Source organism: Aspergillus lucknowensis, assembly GCF_044049455.1.
Source record: "Aspergillus lucknowensis strain CBS 449.75 chromosome Unknown BJX67scaffold_23, whole genome shotgun sequence".
NCBI classification, from domain to species: Eukaryota; Fungi; Ascomycota; class Eurotiomycetes; order Eurotiales; family Aspergillaceae; genus Aspergillus; species Aspergillus lucknowensis.
This window is the reverse complement of record NW_027263567.1, coordinates 220,966-238,146: the sequence shown is the minus strand read 5'-3', so window position 1 is coordinate 238,146 and position 17,181 is coordinate 220,966. Positions and strand designations below refer to the sequence as shown.

The following is a 17,181-nucleotide window of genomic DNA, read 5'->3' as shown; positions in this document are numbered from 1 at the left end:
AGCTTAAAATAGCTGGGAAGTAAGAATACTGAGCGCTAAGGCGTGGCCGTGATTTTCAGTTCTCTCAGCTGCTCAGGCGGACAATCCCCGGGCTTGTGAATATCCGCCCGCTGGGCAGGTGACTGGATAACCCGCATTGGGAGAGGAAATAGAAAGTAAACATATAAATATCCCCACACAGCCACAAGGTACTCGGTATATGACATAAAGCGAGGAAATTTTCGCCGCGCACCTCGAAACTTGCCCCCAGTTGTAGGGCAGTCTGGAGTCAACAACCTTCACATTCTCCATTTCCATGTTGTGATTTGCTGGGATCGGCAAGCCTTTAAGACACCTGAGACCCGCCCTTTCGGCTCACCGCTCGGGGATTGTTTTGGGCTGTCGCATCGCAGTGCCCGCACCGCCGCATGGCAGCAAGCTAAGGTGTCTCACTTTCTTTTTTTTCTCACTTCCTTTCTCCCTGTCTTTTCTCTCCCGTCCTCTGTTATTCTGCTTCTTCTCTGAGAGTGTCCCACTACATACCACTGCGTATCATTTCCAGTTCACGTCACGCCAGAATGGCGAGCTCCGACTTGAAACAAGCGATCTCCGAGGCCGCATCGCAGTATGCGAAACCAGAAGGGAAGATCTTCCAGTACGGAACTTCTGGGGTACGTGACTTTACAATCGCATTCTCACTGCCGTGAGCTTTTGACGCTAATCAATTCCTCCTCTTTGCAGTTCCGTATGAGGGCGTAAGTGTTTCCCCGTCTTGTCGTCACCTCGTCCCTTATTTCGAGGACCCTTCCCCCCCACATCCAACAATACCCCGCGATTTGGCACTGTTTACCCTTTTTCTAACTCACTTCCTCGCCAGTGATTTACTCAACACCGTTGTCTTTGCCGTTGGATTACTTGCAGGCCTTCGCTCCAAGAAACTTAGCGGACAATGGGTTGGTGTCATGGTCACTGCCAGCCACAACCCTGCGGAGGACAATGGTGTCAAGTTGATTGATCCTATGGTAAGCTACGATGCCGCTCTGTGAAACATAGTTGATTCTTCGCTAACACATATTGGCAGGGCGAGATGCTAGAGGTGCGCTTGATAAATCCTTGTTGACTTGTGGAATTAGTGTCTCATCATTGCAGGCCGAATGGGAGGCTTATGCAACGAAACTTGCCAATGCCTCAATGGAGACAATAGCCGATGTTTACGAGGAGCTCGTGAAAGAGATTGATGTCAGCATGGAAAACCCAGCACGTGTTGTCTTCGCGCGGGATACGCGTGCGTCCGGCTCCCGGCTTGTGGGTGTTCTCGGTGCTGCCCTCACTGCGACTCAGGCCGAGACCCTCGACTTAAAATTTATGACTACCCCCCAGCTCCACTACGTCGTCCGTTGCAAAAACACCCTGGGCACCCAGTATGAGTATGGCGAGCCGACTGAGCAGGGTTACTATGAGAAACTCGCCGCAGCCTTCAAGCGGGTTATGCGGGGCATTAAGGTCAATGGTGCTCTGACCGTCGATTGCGCAAACGGTGTCGGCGGACCGAAGTTGAGAGAACTTATCAAGTATCTGCACAGCCCCGAGGAAGGTGGTGTTGATATCAAAGTCGTGAATGATGATGTGATCAACCCTGACAGCCTAAATTTCGAGGTAAATGAGTGACAAGCTCCCCTCCTTGTCAGTATGCTAATATCCCCTAGTGCGGTGCCGACTATGTTAAGACGAAACAACGCGCTCCACCTTCGTCGAAGGCGTCCGTCCTCGAGCGCTGTGCCTCTCTGGATGGTGATGCTGACCGGATTATCTACTATTTCATGGATGATAGTAATGTTTTCCGGATGCTTGATGGTGACCGGATCGCCACGCTTGCAGCCTCGTTCATCGGTGATCTCGCTCGGAGTGCGGGAATTGCGAACAAGCTCAAGATTGGTGTCATCCAAACCGCTTACGCCAACGGTTCCAGTACAGATTATATTGAGAAGGTTCTAAAGCTCCCTTCAGTTTGCACAAACACTGGTGTGAAGCACCTCCATCATGCCGCTTTGCGATTTGACGTGGGCGTCTACTTCGAGGCCAATGGACACGGCACAATCACCTTCTCCGAAAATGCTCTCAAGGCCATTAAAAATACTGAACCTCAGTCTCCAGCACAACAGCGCTCACTTGAAAGCCTCGACGCCCTCACAGACCTAATCAACCAAGCTGTTGGTGACGCTCTCAGCGACATGCTCCTTGTTGAGGCCATTCTCGCCCACAAGGGCTGGACTCCCAGAGAATGGCTAGCTACTTATACCGACCTTCCCTCCCGCCTTGTTCGTGTAGAGGTTGCTGATCGTTCGATCTTCAAAGCTTACGATGCCGAGCGCAAACTCGAGTCCCCCCCTGGCCTCCAAGGTAAGATCGAGTCTCTGCAATCCCGCTACAATAAGGGGAGGAGCTTTGCCCGTGCAAGTGGCACAGAAGATGCCGTACGTGTCTATGCTGAGGCAGCAAGCCGGTCCGAGGCGGACGATCTCGCCACCCGCGTTGCTAACGCAGTTCGAGATGCTGGTACCAAGGAGGTCATTCAGTAGTCTAGGACTACCATGGGCAAGGGACAAGCCGGGTGAGATAGTAGTACCTGTCCTTACGGGCACTATCAAAGGGCGTCTCATAGCCCCTCTAAAACTGTTATGAAAAACATTCACGAGTCCATTACGCTATCAAGCCAATGAATAATATATGGAAATATGCCAATTGTACCACCATCTGCTTCATCCAATTCTCCCATGCCACCATCTGCTTGTAAACGAGACGAAAGATGCTGTAAGAAAATCAAATATGAATATGGTAAATTTGGGTATTTAATTGAACGCTTGACAACGAGTATATAAAGACCACAGGCATATGCGACATTAGAGCAATTCTTTAGGAGTGAGGGAAAATACTCTAGCCATCCTCCTGATCCATATCATCCCTTGAACGCTTTCCCTTCCCAAACTTCTTCCCTCGAATCCCTTTCTTCTCATCAAAGCTCTTCATCTCAATAATCGCCTGCCGCTGAGCCTCCGCGACCCGCTCCGCCAAAACCATAACTTCATCCTTTTCAACGGCATGCTCCTTCAGTTTCTTGCCTAGCGCCCATTCAATCCTCATCCACACTTCTACATCGTATTGCGTGACGAAGGATATTGCAACACCGCTTTTCCCTGCGCGAGCTGTACGACCAACGCGGTGGATGTACGTCTTGCTGTCCATGGGCAGGTCGAAATTTAAAACGACGTCCACAGAAGGGATATCAAGGCCACGGGCTGCAACGTCCGTGGCGACGAGAATATCTCGGCTGCGTGATCGAAACTTATTTAAGGCACCCAACCGGGCGGACTGTGATAGCTGGCCGTGGAGCGGGATGGCACCGAAGCCAAGCGCCCGAAGCATGAATGCAACACGCTGTGTCTCGTGGACAGTAGTCGTGAAGATTATGGATGATTGGCCGGCGAATTCATTTAATAGGTACACAAGATAAAGATTCTTGTGTTTGTGAGGAATGCAAAGGTATGACGATTGCAAGGTTGAAACAGTCTGATATTTGCTCGAGACGGAGACGCGGAGCGGGTTGGAGAGAGAAGCGCGCTGGAGGGATTCGACTTTGGAGCTCATTGTTGCGGAAAAGAGGTAGGTGTGACGCTGCCGTGGGAGAACTTTAAGGATTTTATCGAGAGAGTCGCCAAAGTCCATATCTAGTAAACGGTCCGCTTCGTCGATAGCAAGGTATTTAAGATTTCGAAGAGAGAAGCCCTTTGTGTTCTCTAGGTGGTCTAAAAGTCTCCCGGGAGTTGCAACAACGATGTGAGGCTTTTTGCCTAACGCTATACTCTGCGCTACCATATCCATACCTCCGACGAGAACAACGCATCTGACGCCGATGGTAGAGCCGAGGGTCTCCGTCGCCTGAGCTATTTGGTAAGCGAGTTCTCGGGTTGGGGCGAGAAAGAGACCGAAGAAGGGTTGGGGTGTTTCCATGAGAGCTATGGGTGTCAGTGGGTATCTTGGTAATGAAAAGCTTCTCCATCGTTACCTTGCAAAGTGGGAAGAACAAATGCGGCTGTTTTTCCACTTCCTGTTTCTGCTAGCCCTATCACATCACGGCCATCAATAGCCAAAGGGATCGCCTGCGCCTGGATTGGAGTAGGGGATTTGTAGCCCATGTTCTCGCATGCTTCACATAGCTGATCAATGATTCCGAGCTCTTTAAAAGTTTTTGATGTCTGCTCCACCTCCGTGCTAGGAGCACTAGCCTCCCCCAGATGTTCCTGGGAGATCTTGCGTTTCTTGACAGCCGACATGGTGAGAACTCGAGCTTTGTTGCGAGAATGAAGAAGCCCAGGCAATCCGGTCCCTCCGATAAAAAATTGTGGAGAGAGGCACGCAGAATAGTTGATCCGAGAGCCGAGGCGGAGCCGGAGTTTATCTTTTTTTTCCCGCAGAGGAAAAAAGGAACTGTTGAGACCATCTCGAGAGCTGAAAGCCGTCCTCTTTCTAGTCTTTCCTTTTCGAGGTTCTTCAGAGATGGCAAGGCGTACAAAGCGTCGCGTGCCGCCTAAACCCCCAAGCGGCCCTGCCAATGGCAAAAGCAGCGCATCCTCCATCAACAAGACCCCAAAGTCTATGGTTATTCGGATGGGGGGATCGCGAGTCGGCAGCAGCGTTAGCCAGCTGGTGAAAGATGTGCGTCTCATGATGGAGCCAGATACAGCAGTACGATTGAAAGTATGTCGCATTTGAAACCCTCCATTTCGGCGCCAGAGGAAATGCTAACACACTAGTTGTCAGGAACGTAAGTCGAACAGGTTAAGAGACTATACGGTCATGGCCGGCCCTCTCGGTGTCACGCATCTTCTTCTCTTCTCCAAATCGACTACCGGCAATACGAACATGCGCCTAGCGCTCACACCGCGCGGCCCCACGCTCAACTTCAAAGTAGAAAGTTACTCCCTGTGCCGGGACGTGGAGAGGGCTCAGAAACGACCGCGAGGTGGAGGTCAGGATCACAAAACTCCGCCATTACTTGTGATGAACAACTTCAGCACCGCAAATGCGGACGAGAACTCTAAAGTCCCCAAGCGTCTTGAAAGCTTAACAACGACCATCTTCCAATCCCTCTTCCCGCCGATCAACCCTCAAGCTACCCCTCTCTCTTCTATCCGCCGTGTGATGCTGCTTAATCGAGAACCCGACTCTGAATCCGAAGAAGACGGCTCCTACGTGCTAAACCTGAGACATTATGCGATAACTACGAGAAAAACAGGCATTTCAAAGCGGATCCGACGACTGGACCCAAAAGAAGTGCGGAACAGGGAGAAGCATAAGTCCGCTGTCCCCGATCTCGGAAAGTTGGAGGACGCCGCAGACTATTTGCTAGACCCTTCGGCTGCTGGTTATACGTCCGCCAGTGAGACAGAGTTAGACACAGATGCAGAAGTCGAAGTCACAGGAACAACGACGAGAAAAGTGTTGACAAAACGGGAGATGCAACGCATGAAGTCAGGGGAGAAGGTCGATAAGAAGACTAATACAACCGAAGTCGAAAAGCGAGCGGTCAAGCTGGTTGAACTAGGTCCACGATTGAGACTTCGACTAATTAAGGTCGAGGAAGGGCTCTGCGAAGGAAGAGTGATGTGGCATGATTATATCCACAAATCCCAGCAGGAGGTCGACTCGCTTGATAAGAGTTGGGACCAGAAGAAGAAGGACAAAGAAGAACGCAAGAAGCTTCAGAAGGAAAATGTCGAGCGAAAGAAGCAGGATAAGGCGAAAGCTCGAGCTGAGGGTAAGGAAATCAAGGATGAGGAGGGGGAAGAGGATGTTGAAATGGATGACGAGTGGCTAAGCGATGAATCCGACGACTCGGAAGAGGGGAATATGGAGGGATCAGACAAAGATGACGAATCCATGGATGAATAAGGAGCACCATTCCTTTGGGCCCCTCGAACTCAAGGGTTGCATACACCTCTCTGATAAGCGTGCGGCTGCCTCTGCCATCGCTGACCAGAGGTCGCGGCTCCGCGACATCAAAGCCAACCCCGAAGGTATTGACTCCCAGGGCGATCCCGCGATGACTACTTCCATTGGGTGTGACTTTCCGCCAGAGCCCAAAACCATATTCGGGCTATGTAAGATTCCAATATGCAACGGGATCGGAAGTGTCTTAAGCCATGCAAATGGCCGCTCATTGACCGTTCCAGATACAAGTCGTACCAGATTTCCACGATAGCCTACTCGTAAGGGTGCAGAGAGGAAGCTCGAGGCATTAAATGTGCCGTACATAGTCAAACTGCAATGCAAGCCTCATTGTCAGGTGTAAAGGTTCGTCTTATAGATGGTCATAGACTTCCTATCATCGCTTTAACTTCTCATCCACAATTCTCCCGACCATTTTCTCGAGAAAACTCATGTTTCCCCCGGCCGTCCCCGCAAAATACGCCTCTATTCCCTTCTCAACATACTTAGCCACAACATCAATCTCCACATTCACGGAATCCCCGACAACCTTCGCTGCTGTGACTATCTTCTCCTGCGTATACGCAATGAGCATGACCTCAAACCATCCATCCTCCCCATCCTTAACCTGAGTTACTGTCAAACTCGCCCCATCAAGCGTAATGAAGCCCTTCTCGACAATGTACCGCAGGATCGTGATATCACGGGGTTGTAGGCGGAGAACCAACGAATTCTCGTCGGGCGTTACGGCGAGGAGCTTTGCAATGGTATCGACGTGGCCCTGCACGATGTGCCCGCCCATTCGGGTCTCGCCTTTCACTGCTCGCTCGAGATTTACCCTTGAGGCTTCGGTCAGGGAGCCGAGGTTTGTGCGACGGAGGGTTTCGGGGGCAACGCCGACTTTGAACCAGCCTTTTTCGAAGGCTGTTACGGTAAGACAGGCTCCTGGGTTGGGAGACGGTAGTTAGATTCATAATATAACGCCCGGGTTCACGAATTTCAGTGGCGCAGAGCGGGATTAGGCTAGGTGACTGGACATATCATCACGGATATTTGGTGGTAGGTGTACCATTGACACTGATGCTATCTCCAAGATTCACATCGCTAAGAATGTCCTCGCAGTCAGTGATAGTAAGAGACGTCCCCCCGCCCCCGCTCGCTGAGGTATCGAGGGGCTCGAGGGACGAGACCGCTGATCAGTTCAATTAGTTCAGATACCAAGTAGCTGATCGGGGCGACGGAAGTACTCACTCCCCATGGTCTCAACAAGCCCGGTAAACATGGCGGATGGGAATAAGTGTCGGCTGGGATTACCCGCGGAAGAGAGGGGCGGGGAGGAAGGCGATTGATAAGTTCGTATGAGGAGTGGAAATCCTGCATTCTCAGATTTGTCAGCCTCCGGTCCAGTCATGAGGTGTGTCATATAGAGATTGCTTACCGCCCCTATTGTTTCATGAGTCTTAATGTATTCGACTCGAGGTGTAGAGGCAATCTATCGGAGGTTCGGGGCTTGAATCGCTGAGCGGAACAGGCGGGTCGACCTCGGCTTTGGCGACGTTGGTTGGGCTGGAGTCGGAGAGCTTCTCCATACTCAGGAGCTCGTAGCCTTGGATATCTCTTTCTTCTTGGACAGATTCCGCACTCCTTTCAATGCACGCCGCTTCGAATACCCAGGATGAACGTTACGTTTAAGTTACAGAGGGCGTTCATTGCCCGACTCCCCTGCCTCCAACCGCCAACCAAGAGCAAGCTCTTCAGACACGCGGCACAATGGCGCTCATTTTCAACCCCACGTCCCGGGGCTGACGGGACATTACCTTTGCAGGGTATTCGGGTGCTTGATATGACGAGGGTCCTCGCCGGGGTGAGTACGGCCTCTCAAAGACACGGAGAAGTGCCTGTGTGGGGTACACACTGACTTCGATCGCGCAATTGCAGCCATACTGCACTCAAATTCTTGGAGACCTAGGGTATGTGACGAGCAACAGGTGGATCCCGATCATAATTATGCCTCTCGATTTTGATCCAAGTGTTGTGAAACAGAGCCGACGTGATTAAAGTGGAACATCCGGTGCGAGGAGACGATACTCGGGCGTGGGGTCCACCATATGCCAGATACAAGGACGGCTCCAAGAAGGGCCCTGGTGAGAGCGCTTACTACCTAGCGGTACGCAGTTTGTAAGTCGGAAGCATTCGCACCTGGATTGACCCGTGCGACAGGTCAATCGCAACAAGAAATCTCTCGGGCTTTCATTCGCTCACAAATCCGGCGTTGAAATCCTGCACCGATTGGTCAAAGAATGCGATGTCCTGGTCGAGAACTACCTTCCCGGAAGCCTCAAGAAATACAATATGGATTACGAAACGCTACGAGAAATCAACCCCAGCCTAATCTACGCGAGTATCACCGGGTACGGCCAGACCGGGCCATACAGCAATCGAGCTGGATATGACGTGATGGTGGAAGCAGAGATGGGATTGATGCATATTACCGGGAGCAGAGACGGCGATCCGGTCAAGGTCGGAGTGGCCGTCACCGATCTGACCACCGGTCTGTACACTTCGAACGCAATTATGGCAGCCCTACTTGCTCGAGTCAGGACCGGAAAGGGTCAGCATATTGATGCGTGTCTGAGCGATTGTCAGGTTGCAACATTAGCGAATATCGCAAGTTCTGCTCTGATCAGCGGAAAGAAGGATTCCGGCCGTTGGGGCACCGAGCATCGTATGTACCGGATTCGTGATCGAACTAATACTCAGGTGTGCTGACGGTCCCAGCATCAATTGTACCATACCGAAGCTACAGAACACTAGACGGGGACATTTTGTTCGGAGGTGGGAATGACAAACTGTTTGGCGTTTTGTGTGATCGATTAGGGCACCCTGAGTGGAAGGAAGACTCTCGGTTTTTGACCAACAGCGATCGAGTAAAGCACCGAGCAGAGATTGATGGTTTGATCGAAAGCTGTGTCAAGGAGAAGACCACCCAAGAATGGCTGAAGATCATGGAAGGCAGCGGGATGCCCTATGCCGCCGTCAATGACATCCAAGGGACATTGAACCATGAACACGGTACGTATTTTCCCCAAACAACTAGTACATCAATTCCTAATCCATCTCGACCCAACAGTCAAAGCCCGCGGAATGATCACCGAAGTCGACCACTCAACATGTGGTCCTATCAAGCTCGTGAACACTCCGATCAAATACTCCCACGCCACCCCTGGGGTTCGAACAGCACCTCCCACGTTGGGGCAGCACACTGACGAGATTCTTGAATTCCTTCAGTATGGGGAGAAAGAGATTAGCCAATTCAGGCAGGACGCTGTGGTTTCATAGAGTCACACAGTATTATGAGCTAGCCAAGGAGTCTGTCCTGAGCTTAAGAAAACGAGAGATGGAGTTCAGCATAATGTATAGAACCTACAAAATATGAAATAACCCCATAAGTCGTTCCCGGGCCTTGAGTTGTACCTGTAACTCTATATTTCAAGTTAATTTCTTCAGGTTCGAGGAGAGAATAGCCCAGGACGATCTGTCGCCCAGTAAACGACCAGGAAGTACCATCGGTGAACGGCAGTCATGGTCACATTGTTGATAAAGGCATGACAAATGACCGGCGATTCCTCATTAGCTCGTTATCTCAGGAGGACATTATTACAGAGAGACAGGCTATGGGTATGGGATCCGCCTTAACTGATGGCACGAGAATCGTGGGGCACGGAAAAGGGGGGAAAGACGGAGAAACAAAAAAGTTGCGAGAGTCGATCTGTTCGAGGAAGCCTTTGTTTGACTTGGGTCAACCCTTAGACCATTCGGCCATCTATGCGTTTTATATTCCGATTATTCGTTATGCGAAGGGACCATTGGTTAGATAAACATAATCAGTCACATGATATTATATAAATCTTAAGCCTATCGGGGAACCCGCAGTTACTTTTCATGAAGACAACAAGTACAAATCAGAGCATCCGATAAACAAATTCTTTCCAATTGTTACTGCATTGTTTTGCTTCGCAACACATTTCACAACTGACCCACTTCGGGAATGTTTCAGCGACATGGAGTTTCCTCCTCTGTCGCTTCTATAGAAGCAGCGCCACCAACCCACGGAACTGTGACCATCACAACCACTAGTTCGGAGTCACTTCCATCAAGTTCACCCTTTTCAGCTTCTTCAGCTTCGTCCACAGTGCCCAATTCGTCGAATTTGAGCCAATCCAGTGCACCTTCGGGTAGAGTCAGCATACCAAAGCTTTCGGCGGCTACGACGGAGCTCCTTGCACGGGTCGCGGGTCGTAATATCAGAGGGATGCAGCAGCAGGTGCTGCTAAAAGATGGCCAAACCCCTGTCAGCAGCCGGAAACTGTCTTCCTTGAATTCGAATCGGAATATTCCAGACACCATCCACCGGAAGGCGGACACTATGAGGGTTTCTTCGACCTTCATCGAGCTACCGACAGCTCCCTTCATCTCTCAAAGCAGGCGAGAGACACCGGCGATTTTTCCGAACCCTGTTCCTACGCTGCCGCAGACCGGGAACGGGATATCTGTGAAGCAGCCCACTTTACCGAAGATCGCTCCTAAGCCAGCAGCAGCACAAACAACGTCAACATCGACCTTAGAACCGAACGGCGTTTGTCCACATTTGCCAACCCAAGTACGGCCACCAACAGAACCACAGCTGCGACCATTAACACCACTGGCGCCAGCTACCACCATATTAGCGCCCCAAAATACATCACCCCTGCCAGGATCATCATTAGCGAAGCCGATAAAACCCACATCCACCCCTCGTCAACACAGAGGCGCTGGGAATGGGAAAAAGCCTCCTAAGAAGCGCAAACGTGGCAAAGGCAGCGATGGTGAAGATATCATCCGAGCCGGGGACTCCAGTTCAGATGAGTCAGATATCACACCAACCGCAACACAGACGAAGTCGGGCCGTCAGGTCAACAGACCGTCGCTCTATGTTCCTCCGCCTCTTTTACCCGCTGTTCCCAAGGAAAATCTAAACACCCCCAGGGCTCCCGATAAGCCCCAAGAAACGACGAAGAAGCGCAAACGTGTTTTTCGGAAAGGGAAAAATACGAGTATCATCTGCAAATACTGCCAGCGCGGTCATAGTCCACCTAGAAACGCTATTGTACTCTGTGACGGCTGCAATCGCGCATGGCATCAACACTGTCATGACCCGCCCATCGAAAACGATGTCATTACTATAAAAGAGAAGGAGTGGCTCTGCCGAGAGTGCAGTCCCGTGGAGATTACAACTCTTCACCCGACCGTCGTTAGAAGCAACCCAAGCCTAACGTTCGAGCCATCCATCCATGCCCCGTTGACTCTGCCTAAAATTGAAGTTGGGGGGGAGCGCTTTACCGCAGACGACCGGCGCCGGTTCCTGTCGAGTTTATCGCACGCTGCTCTCGTTGAACTGCTTGTTACCATCTCAGACCAGCATCCAACAGTGCCTATGTTTCCCGAGACTATGGGATCGTTGCCCTTGTCAAACTTCCCACTCCCCCAGGGTATAATATCTACAACCACAGCCATGGCCACTCCGCCATTTTCCGCGACAGCGCGTGATATTAATCCGACCCTTCCCATGGCCCCTACTATAAACGATGAAACCGAAAGGCCAAGTGCAGATCCCACTTCAGAGCATGCTCGCAAGAAGCCTCGATACGAATCGTCCGATGAAGAATCAGAATACGAGTTCCAAGAGCACCGCCTATACCCACGAGCTGGAAATGGGGTACGCCTTTCGACTATTGCGGAAGATCTAGACATATTACGAGAAGATCCAGCTTGCCCTACGTTTAGCCATGCGTTATACGGAACTGCGCAAGCCAGAGTTGCTGGTACAGTTTCCGCATGACAGGCCGTCGTGACCCTATTCGCAAGCCCATCATTTTCCGGCCTCGACGACGTGGCTCTCCTGCACGCTTCTGGGGCTTTAGGATAGAGCTCAGTTATTAACAGAGGTTGTGCACCTTAGATGGCTATGTCTCGTAAAATATTTCCACTGAACAAGCCTATCTCCATCTACACGGGGCTATACTCCAGACCGAAATGCAGCATCAGGACGTGTCGGCAACGCAGGCATCAGAACATGCCCCCGGCATACAACCGCTCTACTTGCCCTTGATGGGGGATCCCAGACAACCTCCGCCAAACTCTTCCGTGAACGACTATCGCTGTCCCCAAGACATCCAGTATCATCTACATTATGCAGTACCAGAATCTCCGCGTGATCCCCGCACCTCAGGCGTACCCCTGAATCGACTCCAGGAGGTGACAGCCCTATAGCGGCACGCGCACGCGTAGATACACATTCATACAGCAACTCTGCATCACCAATGGTACCAGCCTGGTAAACACCTACCCCCAAGCAGGCCAAGTTCAAGGGGTCGGCAGAACCCCAAGGTGTAAACGCATTCCCGACATTATTTACAGCGATGACGGCGTCGAGTCCGTGCTTTCTGACCATTTCCGGGACAGGGAGGGTACCCCTCGGATTTGACTTGACCGCTCCACCAGAAGGTATATCTGCCATATAGAGATCGCTAGTTGGAAGACCAACGAAGCTAACAGGGAGGGCATGTTCTTGTATTTCTTTTGCGAGGCGTTTCCAGTCTTCCCCTGTAAACTGAGAAAGGCGTGTACAATGGCCCAGCATGACACGCCTATTTGTTGTCCCTGACGTCCACCGCTTCTCGCGGAGGGTGTGCAAGACGTGCCAGATAAGCGGTTCCGGATGAACATCGGGAGGAGAGAGATTATAATCAAGATGAAAATCGAGGTGTCGATCGGTCTCCAGGGCTAAATCAACCGCCCATTCGATATTCCGTTTCGAAGCTTCAATGCTCGATTCGACATAGGGCGTTGTGCCGAGGACACTAAGTTCCGCCGACGCATGACCTCGAATAGCAGCTTCAACCAACCGTCGATTCTCATCCCCGTGTTCGGTAGAGAATATTGGATCCTGCGCGAAACAAACGAGCTGGATTTGGCAAGAATCCCTCCATTCATGTTTAAGAGTTAGTCCGGCCTCAAGACAAGTGTGTTGCACGGTGTGGTCGACTTCGACGAAGGCGCGCATGGCCGTGACGCCGGAGGTGACGGACTCGGCAAGGAGCCATGCGCCGCGCTTGAGGAGGTCGGGTCGCGTAAACTTCGCCTTGGCTTGGGTTGTGGAGGCGAGGGCTTCTTGGAAAGAACCGGTTACGGGGAGCAGATGGTTGTATGCGGGGGTGTTGTGAACGTATGCTTTGTCGAGATGGATATGCGGGTGGACGAGAGCTGGGAGGGCGAGGGGAGAAGAAGAGGCGCTATCACCACTGGGGGTGATCGACGATATTACGCCGTCGGGCCGGTCTGGGGGATATTCTATGGTAATGTCCCAGGTGGCTTCTGGGTCAGTTGGGGCCACTCCTCCTAGCAGGACGCCCTTGATGGTTTTCGCTTGAGGCGTGAGCTTCGGGGGCATTGCCACGTTATGCGCAAGATCGAGATAGAGTATGCGGGTTTCATGAATGAGACTGATATAGAGAGGGATAATCATCCAATATATTTACCTGCCTTATCACAATGGAGCCGGTGCTATCTTGGAGCAGAGTGAGTTGGGATTAGCCCGATGAGGGGAAGGGACGTAATCCGAACAAAACCTTCCTTAGATATATTCGTACACAAGGCGAAGATAGCCGTGCCTTCAAGCATAGACGTTTGCAATGACACGATCAATTCATCTGCGTCCCTATATCTCGACATACAGCCAATTGATGCTCGAGAAGCTGCGTGTGATGAAATGATTCTGGCAATTCTACGTTCATAAATGGATACAACCAACCCGAAGGCCGAGTCTCGGTTCTCCCGGGCCATCCTGCAACCGAAACAACAAATATGATCTCTCCTCGGCTGCGCCGATTTATATTTTTTGCAAATTTACCATTACATTCAATTGCTACCGTATCTATTGATAATCACTAATATCATAGAACAGGGCGGAATGTCTGCCCCATCTCCGTCAACTCCGCGCATCCTTACCACCTCCTCACTCTCAATCCCACCACCAACCACCCCGAAACAATGGCACAATTACCTCACGGTCGACCTCATTATAGCCGTCCTGAACCGCTCCATATTCCATCCGTTCATCGCCTGGATCGTCGTTCTCTGTCTGCGCGCCCAAGCAACCCCCTACACCCATCCTGCCTTCATCATCGCCTCCGGCTACGCCACCTTCCTCACTGTCCTCGACATAGCGTTCATGATCAGCGACCGGATTGCGTTCGGCGCTTCTAGGGAAGTTGATCTTAGCGAGGAGGTTGTTGTGATTACGGGTGGCGCGAGCGGGTTGGGTCGCTTGGTTGCACAGATTTACGGATTACGCGGGGTGAGTGTTGCGGTGCTGGATATTGCAAACCCAGAGGATGTTACGGGGTGGGGGGATGTGGTGGGAGGGGTGGAGTATTATCAGTGTGACATTGGGAATCGAGAAGAGGTTGAAAGCGTCGCAGTGAGGATTGTGGAGGATGTAAGTTTCCCTTTCCCTTTGGCCTATGTTTGATGATGATTGGGGCTACTCTACGCGCGGAGCTCTGCTGTCTTGATATTTACTTTGCTTGTATGGCTAACTGTTTATCTGCAGTTAGGAACACCAACAGTGCTCGTCAACAGTGCGGCGACGCAGATCAATGCACAACCGATTCTGTCCCTGTCTGCTGAAGCTTTCCAGAGGACTATTCGGACAAATCTCATAGCCGTCCTCCATACCTGCCAGGTATTTCTTCCGCACATGCTATCCACCGAGAATGGAGGTACCATCGTCAACGTAAGCTCGGTCCTCGCGCAGCTGTGCGCAGCTGGTCTGGCAGACTACTCAGCGAGTAAGGCCGGGCTGAGCGCCCTTCATCGCACTTTGGAGGTAGAGCTCCGGGTATCAGGAAACGGAGATAAAGTCAAGACGATACTGGTCGAGCCCGGCCAGATATCAACACCTTTATTCAAGTTCATCAAAACCCCAAACTCTTTTTTTGCGCCAGTACTCGAACCGATTCATGTGGCTCAAGAAATAGTCTCCATGGTAGACAAGGGAAACAGCGGTGTTATCAGATTGCCAACGTTCGCTAAACTCGCCAACTTCTATGCTGTACTGCCAGTGGGCCTCCAGTGGATCGGCCGTTATCTGAGCGGCATCGACCGCGCTGTACCACAAACGCTAGATCAGATGAATCAGACAGTGCAGAGTACACCGGGCACAAAGAGAGAGTAAGACAGGATTTGGCGCGAATCTAGTCATGCCCGGTCGTCTGTAGATGTGACATAGGATCACGGATGTATGTAGGTAATTTGGGATAGGGATTCCTGCTTTCCAAATGGGGGCGTCGTGTCTGGACATAAGCGAATCTGTCTGGAAGCGAAGGACATAGCTATTGCTCCTGCGTTAGGATCATCTTCTCGCGCTCGCTCTTCCTTGGAGCCAAAGTGCTCTTCTTGCTATGCTTGCGAATATTCTCTTGGCGCCTCTTAATAGCCGAGAGCTCCTCAGTTTTGATCTCGCGAGCCTTCTTAATAGGCCGTGGTACGTGGCGCTGGCGTTTGATCCGCTTGATCTCTGGCATGTGCGAGTATCTCTGGACCAGGGCCTGGTCGTACTCCAGCTTTGTCCTCTGGCGGGCGCTCTTGATTCCGCTACGGTCTGATGCATTGGCACGCCATAGTCGGATGTTCCCATCATCAGAACCGGAGAGGATATACTTGTTATCGGGAGTGAATTTAGCCGAAAAGACACTGCCATTACATTAGCCTCATGTTATAAAATAATAGTAAAACGGGGAACTTGAAGAAATACCTACCGTTGCATTCTCGAGGTATGATAAATATCACGAGAGTGTCCAGTTGCCCTATTCCACAAGCGGATTGTTTTGTCGTAGGATGCGGTAACGAGCTCCTCACCCGTAGGGCTGAAGTCAACATCCATAACAGCGGCGACGTGGTCCTTGAGTACATTCAAAGCACGTCCCATCTTCCTCATGTCGAATATATATACATTATGGTCCTCGTTTGCAACGGCGAAATTGAATGCTTCCATCGGGTTCCAAGAGATGGCATTGGATGCCAACCTCAGGACAAGCTTAGAAAGGGGCGAAGAGGTGCGAAGGTCATAGAGGATGATAGAGCGGTCTATCGCAGTCGATGCAAGGATTGAGGTCTCAGTATGGTTGAAGGAAATTGATGTGATTGTGTCGACATTAGTGGGCCAGTGCAGTGTTTGAGAGGGGGTAGAGGAAGGTCGGGAAAGATCGTATATAGAGATTTGTGAGGACGAAGCAGCAAAACACGGCTGATCTCGGTGGTGACTGAGACTGGTGAAGGCGCCTTGACCAAGATATGTTGCGAGAGGGGGGGATTCAGAGGAGGAGTTGTACGGGTCGAACAGTTTTATGGTTTTATCGGCAGCGCACGAGAGCAGTTTCCGGTCGGGCGTCCAGCATACACCTTTGACGATATTTTCATGTGCTGTGGCGTTCCAAACCTCCCCTCGCGTTGTAAGATCCCAGACCTTAACTACGCCATCACCGCTCCCGCTGGCAAATCGTTCTAGAGACCCAGGATCCTTAGCCATTGTGTAAACGCCATCGACATGGCCTTCCCCCATTTGGCCCAGAAAGGGTGCAGCAAAAAGACGCTCCATCTTGACGGCATTGAGGGCTCTTGTATATTCTCGCGCACGTTCGAACGGATGCTGTGCAGGATCGAGATTTCGAGGCTGCCGAACCACAGCAGATCCAGGCGCCTGCTGGGAAGCAGCGGCTCGTGATAGGGCTTTAATTTTCTGTTTGTTGTGAGTGAACATCTCGATAAAATCATGAAAGATGAGGGAAACTCACCATGACATCCGTTCCAGTACTTATCAAACAAAAGAAAGAAGGAAGTAACCGAAACTGAAACCTCGAGAAATTTGGAGGTGGACCAGATATTTTCATCTCATACAATTTTCTGACGGATGAAATCAAGACCGCCGCACTGTTGGCGGTGTGGGCATTCTGCCTCAGGCAGGAAGGCTGCTGATGACTTAGAAAGGCCATGAAGCTCCAGCAGCCAAGTGATGATATCCGCCCATCCACCCGCAAACCTCGTCTATTTTATCTTCTGCTCTTACGCCACGAACTTGGGTTTGCGCTGCTCTTCTTCTTCAAGTCTTTCCCTTTTCTC

General features: G+C 51.2%; 9 protein-coding genes across 9 annotated transcripts; 5 read left to right on the top strand and 4 right to left on the bottom strand.

The window, feature by feature from the left end:
• Positions 1-557: 557 nt before the first annotated feature.
• Positions 558-2,558, top strand: agm1 (phosphoacetylglucosamine mutase PCM1; the record flags this gene model as incomplete). The annotated part of the gene is made up of 6 exons (XM_071033061.1): positions 558-650; positions 721-734; positions 857-1,001; positions 1,061-1,075; positions 1,129-1,635; positions 1,686-2,558. 6 exons carry the CDS (start codon positions 558-560, stop codon positions 2,556-2,558), a joined length of 1,647 nt encoding a protein of 548 aa, XP_070885714.1.
• A 172-nt stretch (positions 2,559-2,730) lies between these two features.
• On the bottom strand, positions 2,731-4,386 carry rrp3 (RNA-dependent ATPase RRP3). The gene is made up of 2 exons (XM_071029245.1): positions 4,043-4,386; positions 2,731-3,992 (listed from the first exon to the last, which is right to left on the bottom strand). Exons 1-2 carry the CDS (start codon positions 4,308-4,310, stop codon positions 2,914-2,916), a joined length of 1,347 nt encoding a protein of 448 aa, XP_070885713.1. The 5' UTR covers positions 4,311-4,386; the 3' UTR covers positions 2,731-2,913.
• A 91-nt stretch (positions 4,387-4,477) lies between these two features.
• On the top strand, positions 4,478-6,277 carry BJX67DRAFT_388465 (Brix domain-containing protein). The gene is made up of 2 exons (XM_071034371.1): positions 4,478-4,734; positions 4,798-6,277. Exons 1-2 carry the CDS (start codon positions 4,534-4,536, stop codon positions 5,926-5,928), a joined length of 1,332 nt encoding a protein of 443 aa, XP_070885712.1. The 5' UTR covers positions 4,478-4,533; the 3' UTR covers positions 5,929-6,277.
• Positions 6,145-7,474, bottom strand: BJX67DRAFT_125454 (riboflavin synthase). Its single transcript, XM_071024471.1, has 4 exons — positions 7,403-7,474; positions 7,216-7,338; positions 7,034-7,156; positions 6,145-6,906 (listed from the first exon to the last, which is right to left on the bottom strand). Exons 2-4 carry the CDS (start codon positions 7,244-7,246, stop codon positions 6,362-6,364), a joined length of 699 nt encoding a protein of 232 aa, XP_070885711.1. The 5' UTR covers positions 7,247-7,338; positions 7,403-7,474; the 3' UTR covers positions 6,145-6,361.
• On the top strand, positions 7,440-9,788 carry BJX67DRAFT_354776 (CaiB/BaiF CoA transferase family protein). Its single transcript, XM_071029244.1, has 6 exons — positions 7,440-7,828; positions 7,903-7,934; positions 8,008-8,131; positions 8,185-8,689; positions 8,743-9,036; positions 9,095-9,788. Exons 1-6 carry the CDS (start codon positions 7,640-7,642, stop codon positions 9,301-9,303), a joined length of 1,353 nt encoding a protein of 450 aa, XP_070885710.1. The 5' UTR covers positions 7,440-7,639; the 3' UTR covers positions 9,304-9,788.
• Positions 9,789-9,916: 128 nt separating this feature from the next.
• Positions 9,917-11,939, top strand: BJX67DRAFT_125422 (phf1/phf2 family PHD finger domain-containing protein). The gene has a single exon (XM_071024469.1). It carries the CDS (start codon positions 10,013-10,015, stop codon positions 11,840-11,842), a length of 1,830 nt encoding a protein of 609 aa, XP_070885709.1. The 5' UTR covers positions 9,917-10,012; the 3' UTR covers positions 11,843-11,939.
• An 80-nt stretch (positions 11,940-12,019) lies between these two features.
• Positions 12,020-13,453, bottom strand: BJX67DRAFT_381661 (putative zinc metallopeptidase; the record flags this gene model as incomplete). Its single annotated transcript, XM_071033060.1, has 1 exon — positions 12,020-13,453. The coding sequence occupies one exon, from the start codon at positions 13,451-13,453 to the stop codon at positions 12,020-12,022; it is 1,434 nt and encodes a 477-aa protein (XP_070885708.1).
• A 401-nt stretch (positions 13,454-13,854) lies between these two features.
• BJX67DRAFT_125425 (uncharacterized protein) lies at positions 13,855-15,351 on the top strand. The gene is made up of 2 exons (XM_071024470.1): positions 13,855-14,500; positions 14,615-15,351. Exons 1-2 carry the CDS (start codon positions 13,973-13,975, stop codon positions 15,236-15,238), a joined length of 1,152 nt encoding a protein of 383 aa, XP_070885707.1. The 5' UTR covers positions 13,855-13,972; the 3' UTR covers positions 15,239-15,351.
• A 44-nt stretch (positions 15,352-15,395) lies between these two features.
• On the bottom strand, positions 15,396-16,822 carry BJX67DRAFT_381659 (rRNA-processing protein SOF1; the record flags this gene model as incomplete). The annotated part of the gene is made up of 2 exons (XM_071033059.1): positions 15,396-15,756; positions 15,822-16,822. The coding sequence occupies 2 exons, from the start codon at positions 16,820-16,822 to the stop codon at positions 15,396-15,398; spliced, it is 1,362 nt and encodes a 453-aa protein (XP_070885706.1).
• Positions 16,823-17,181: the final 359 nt, after the last annotated feature.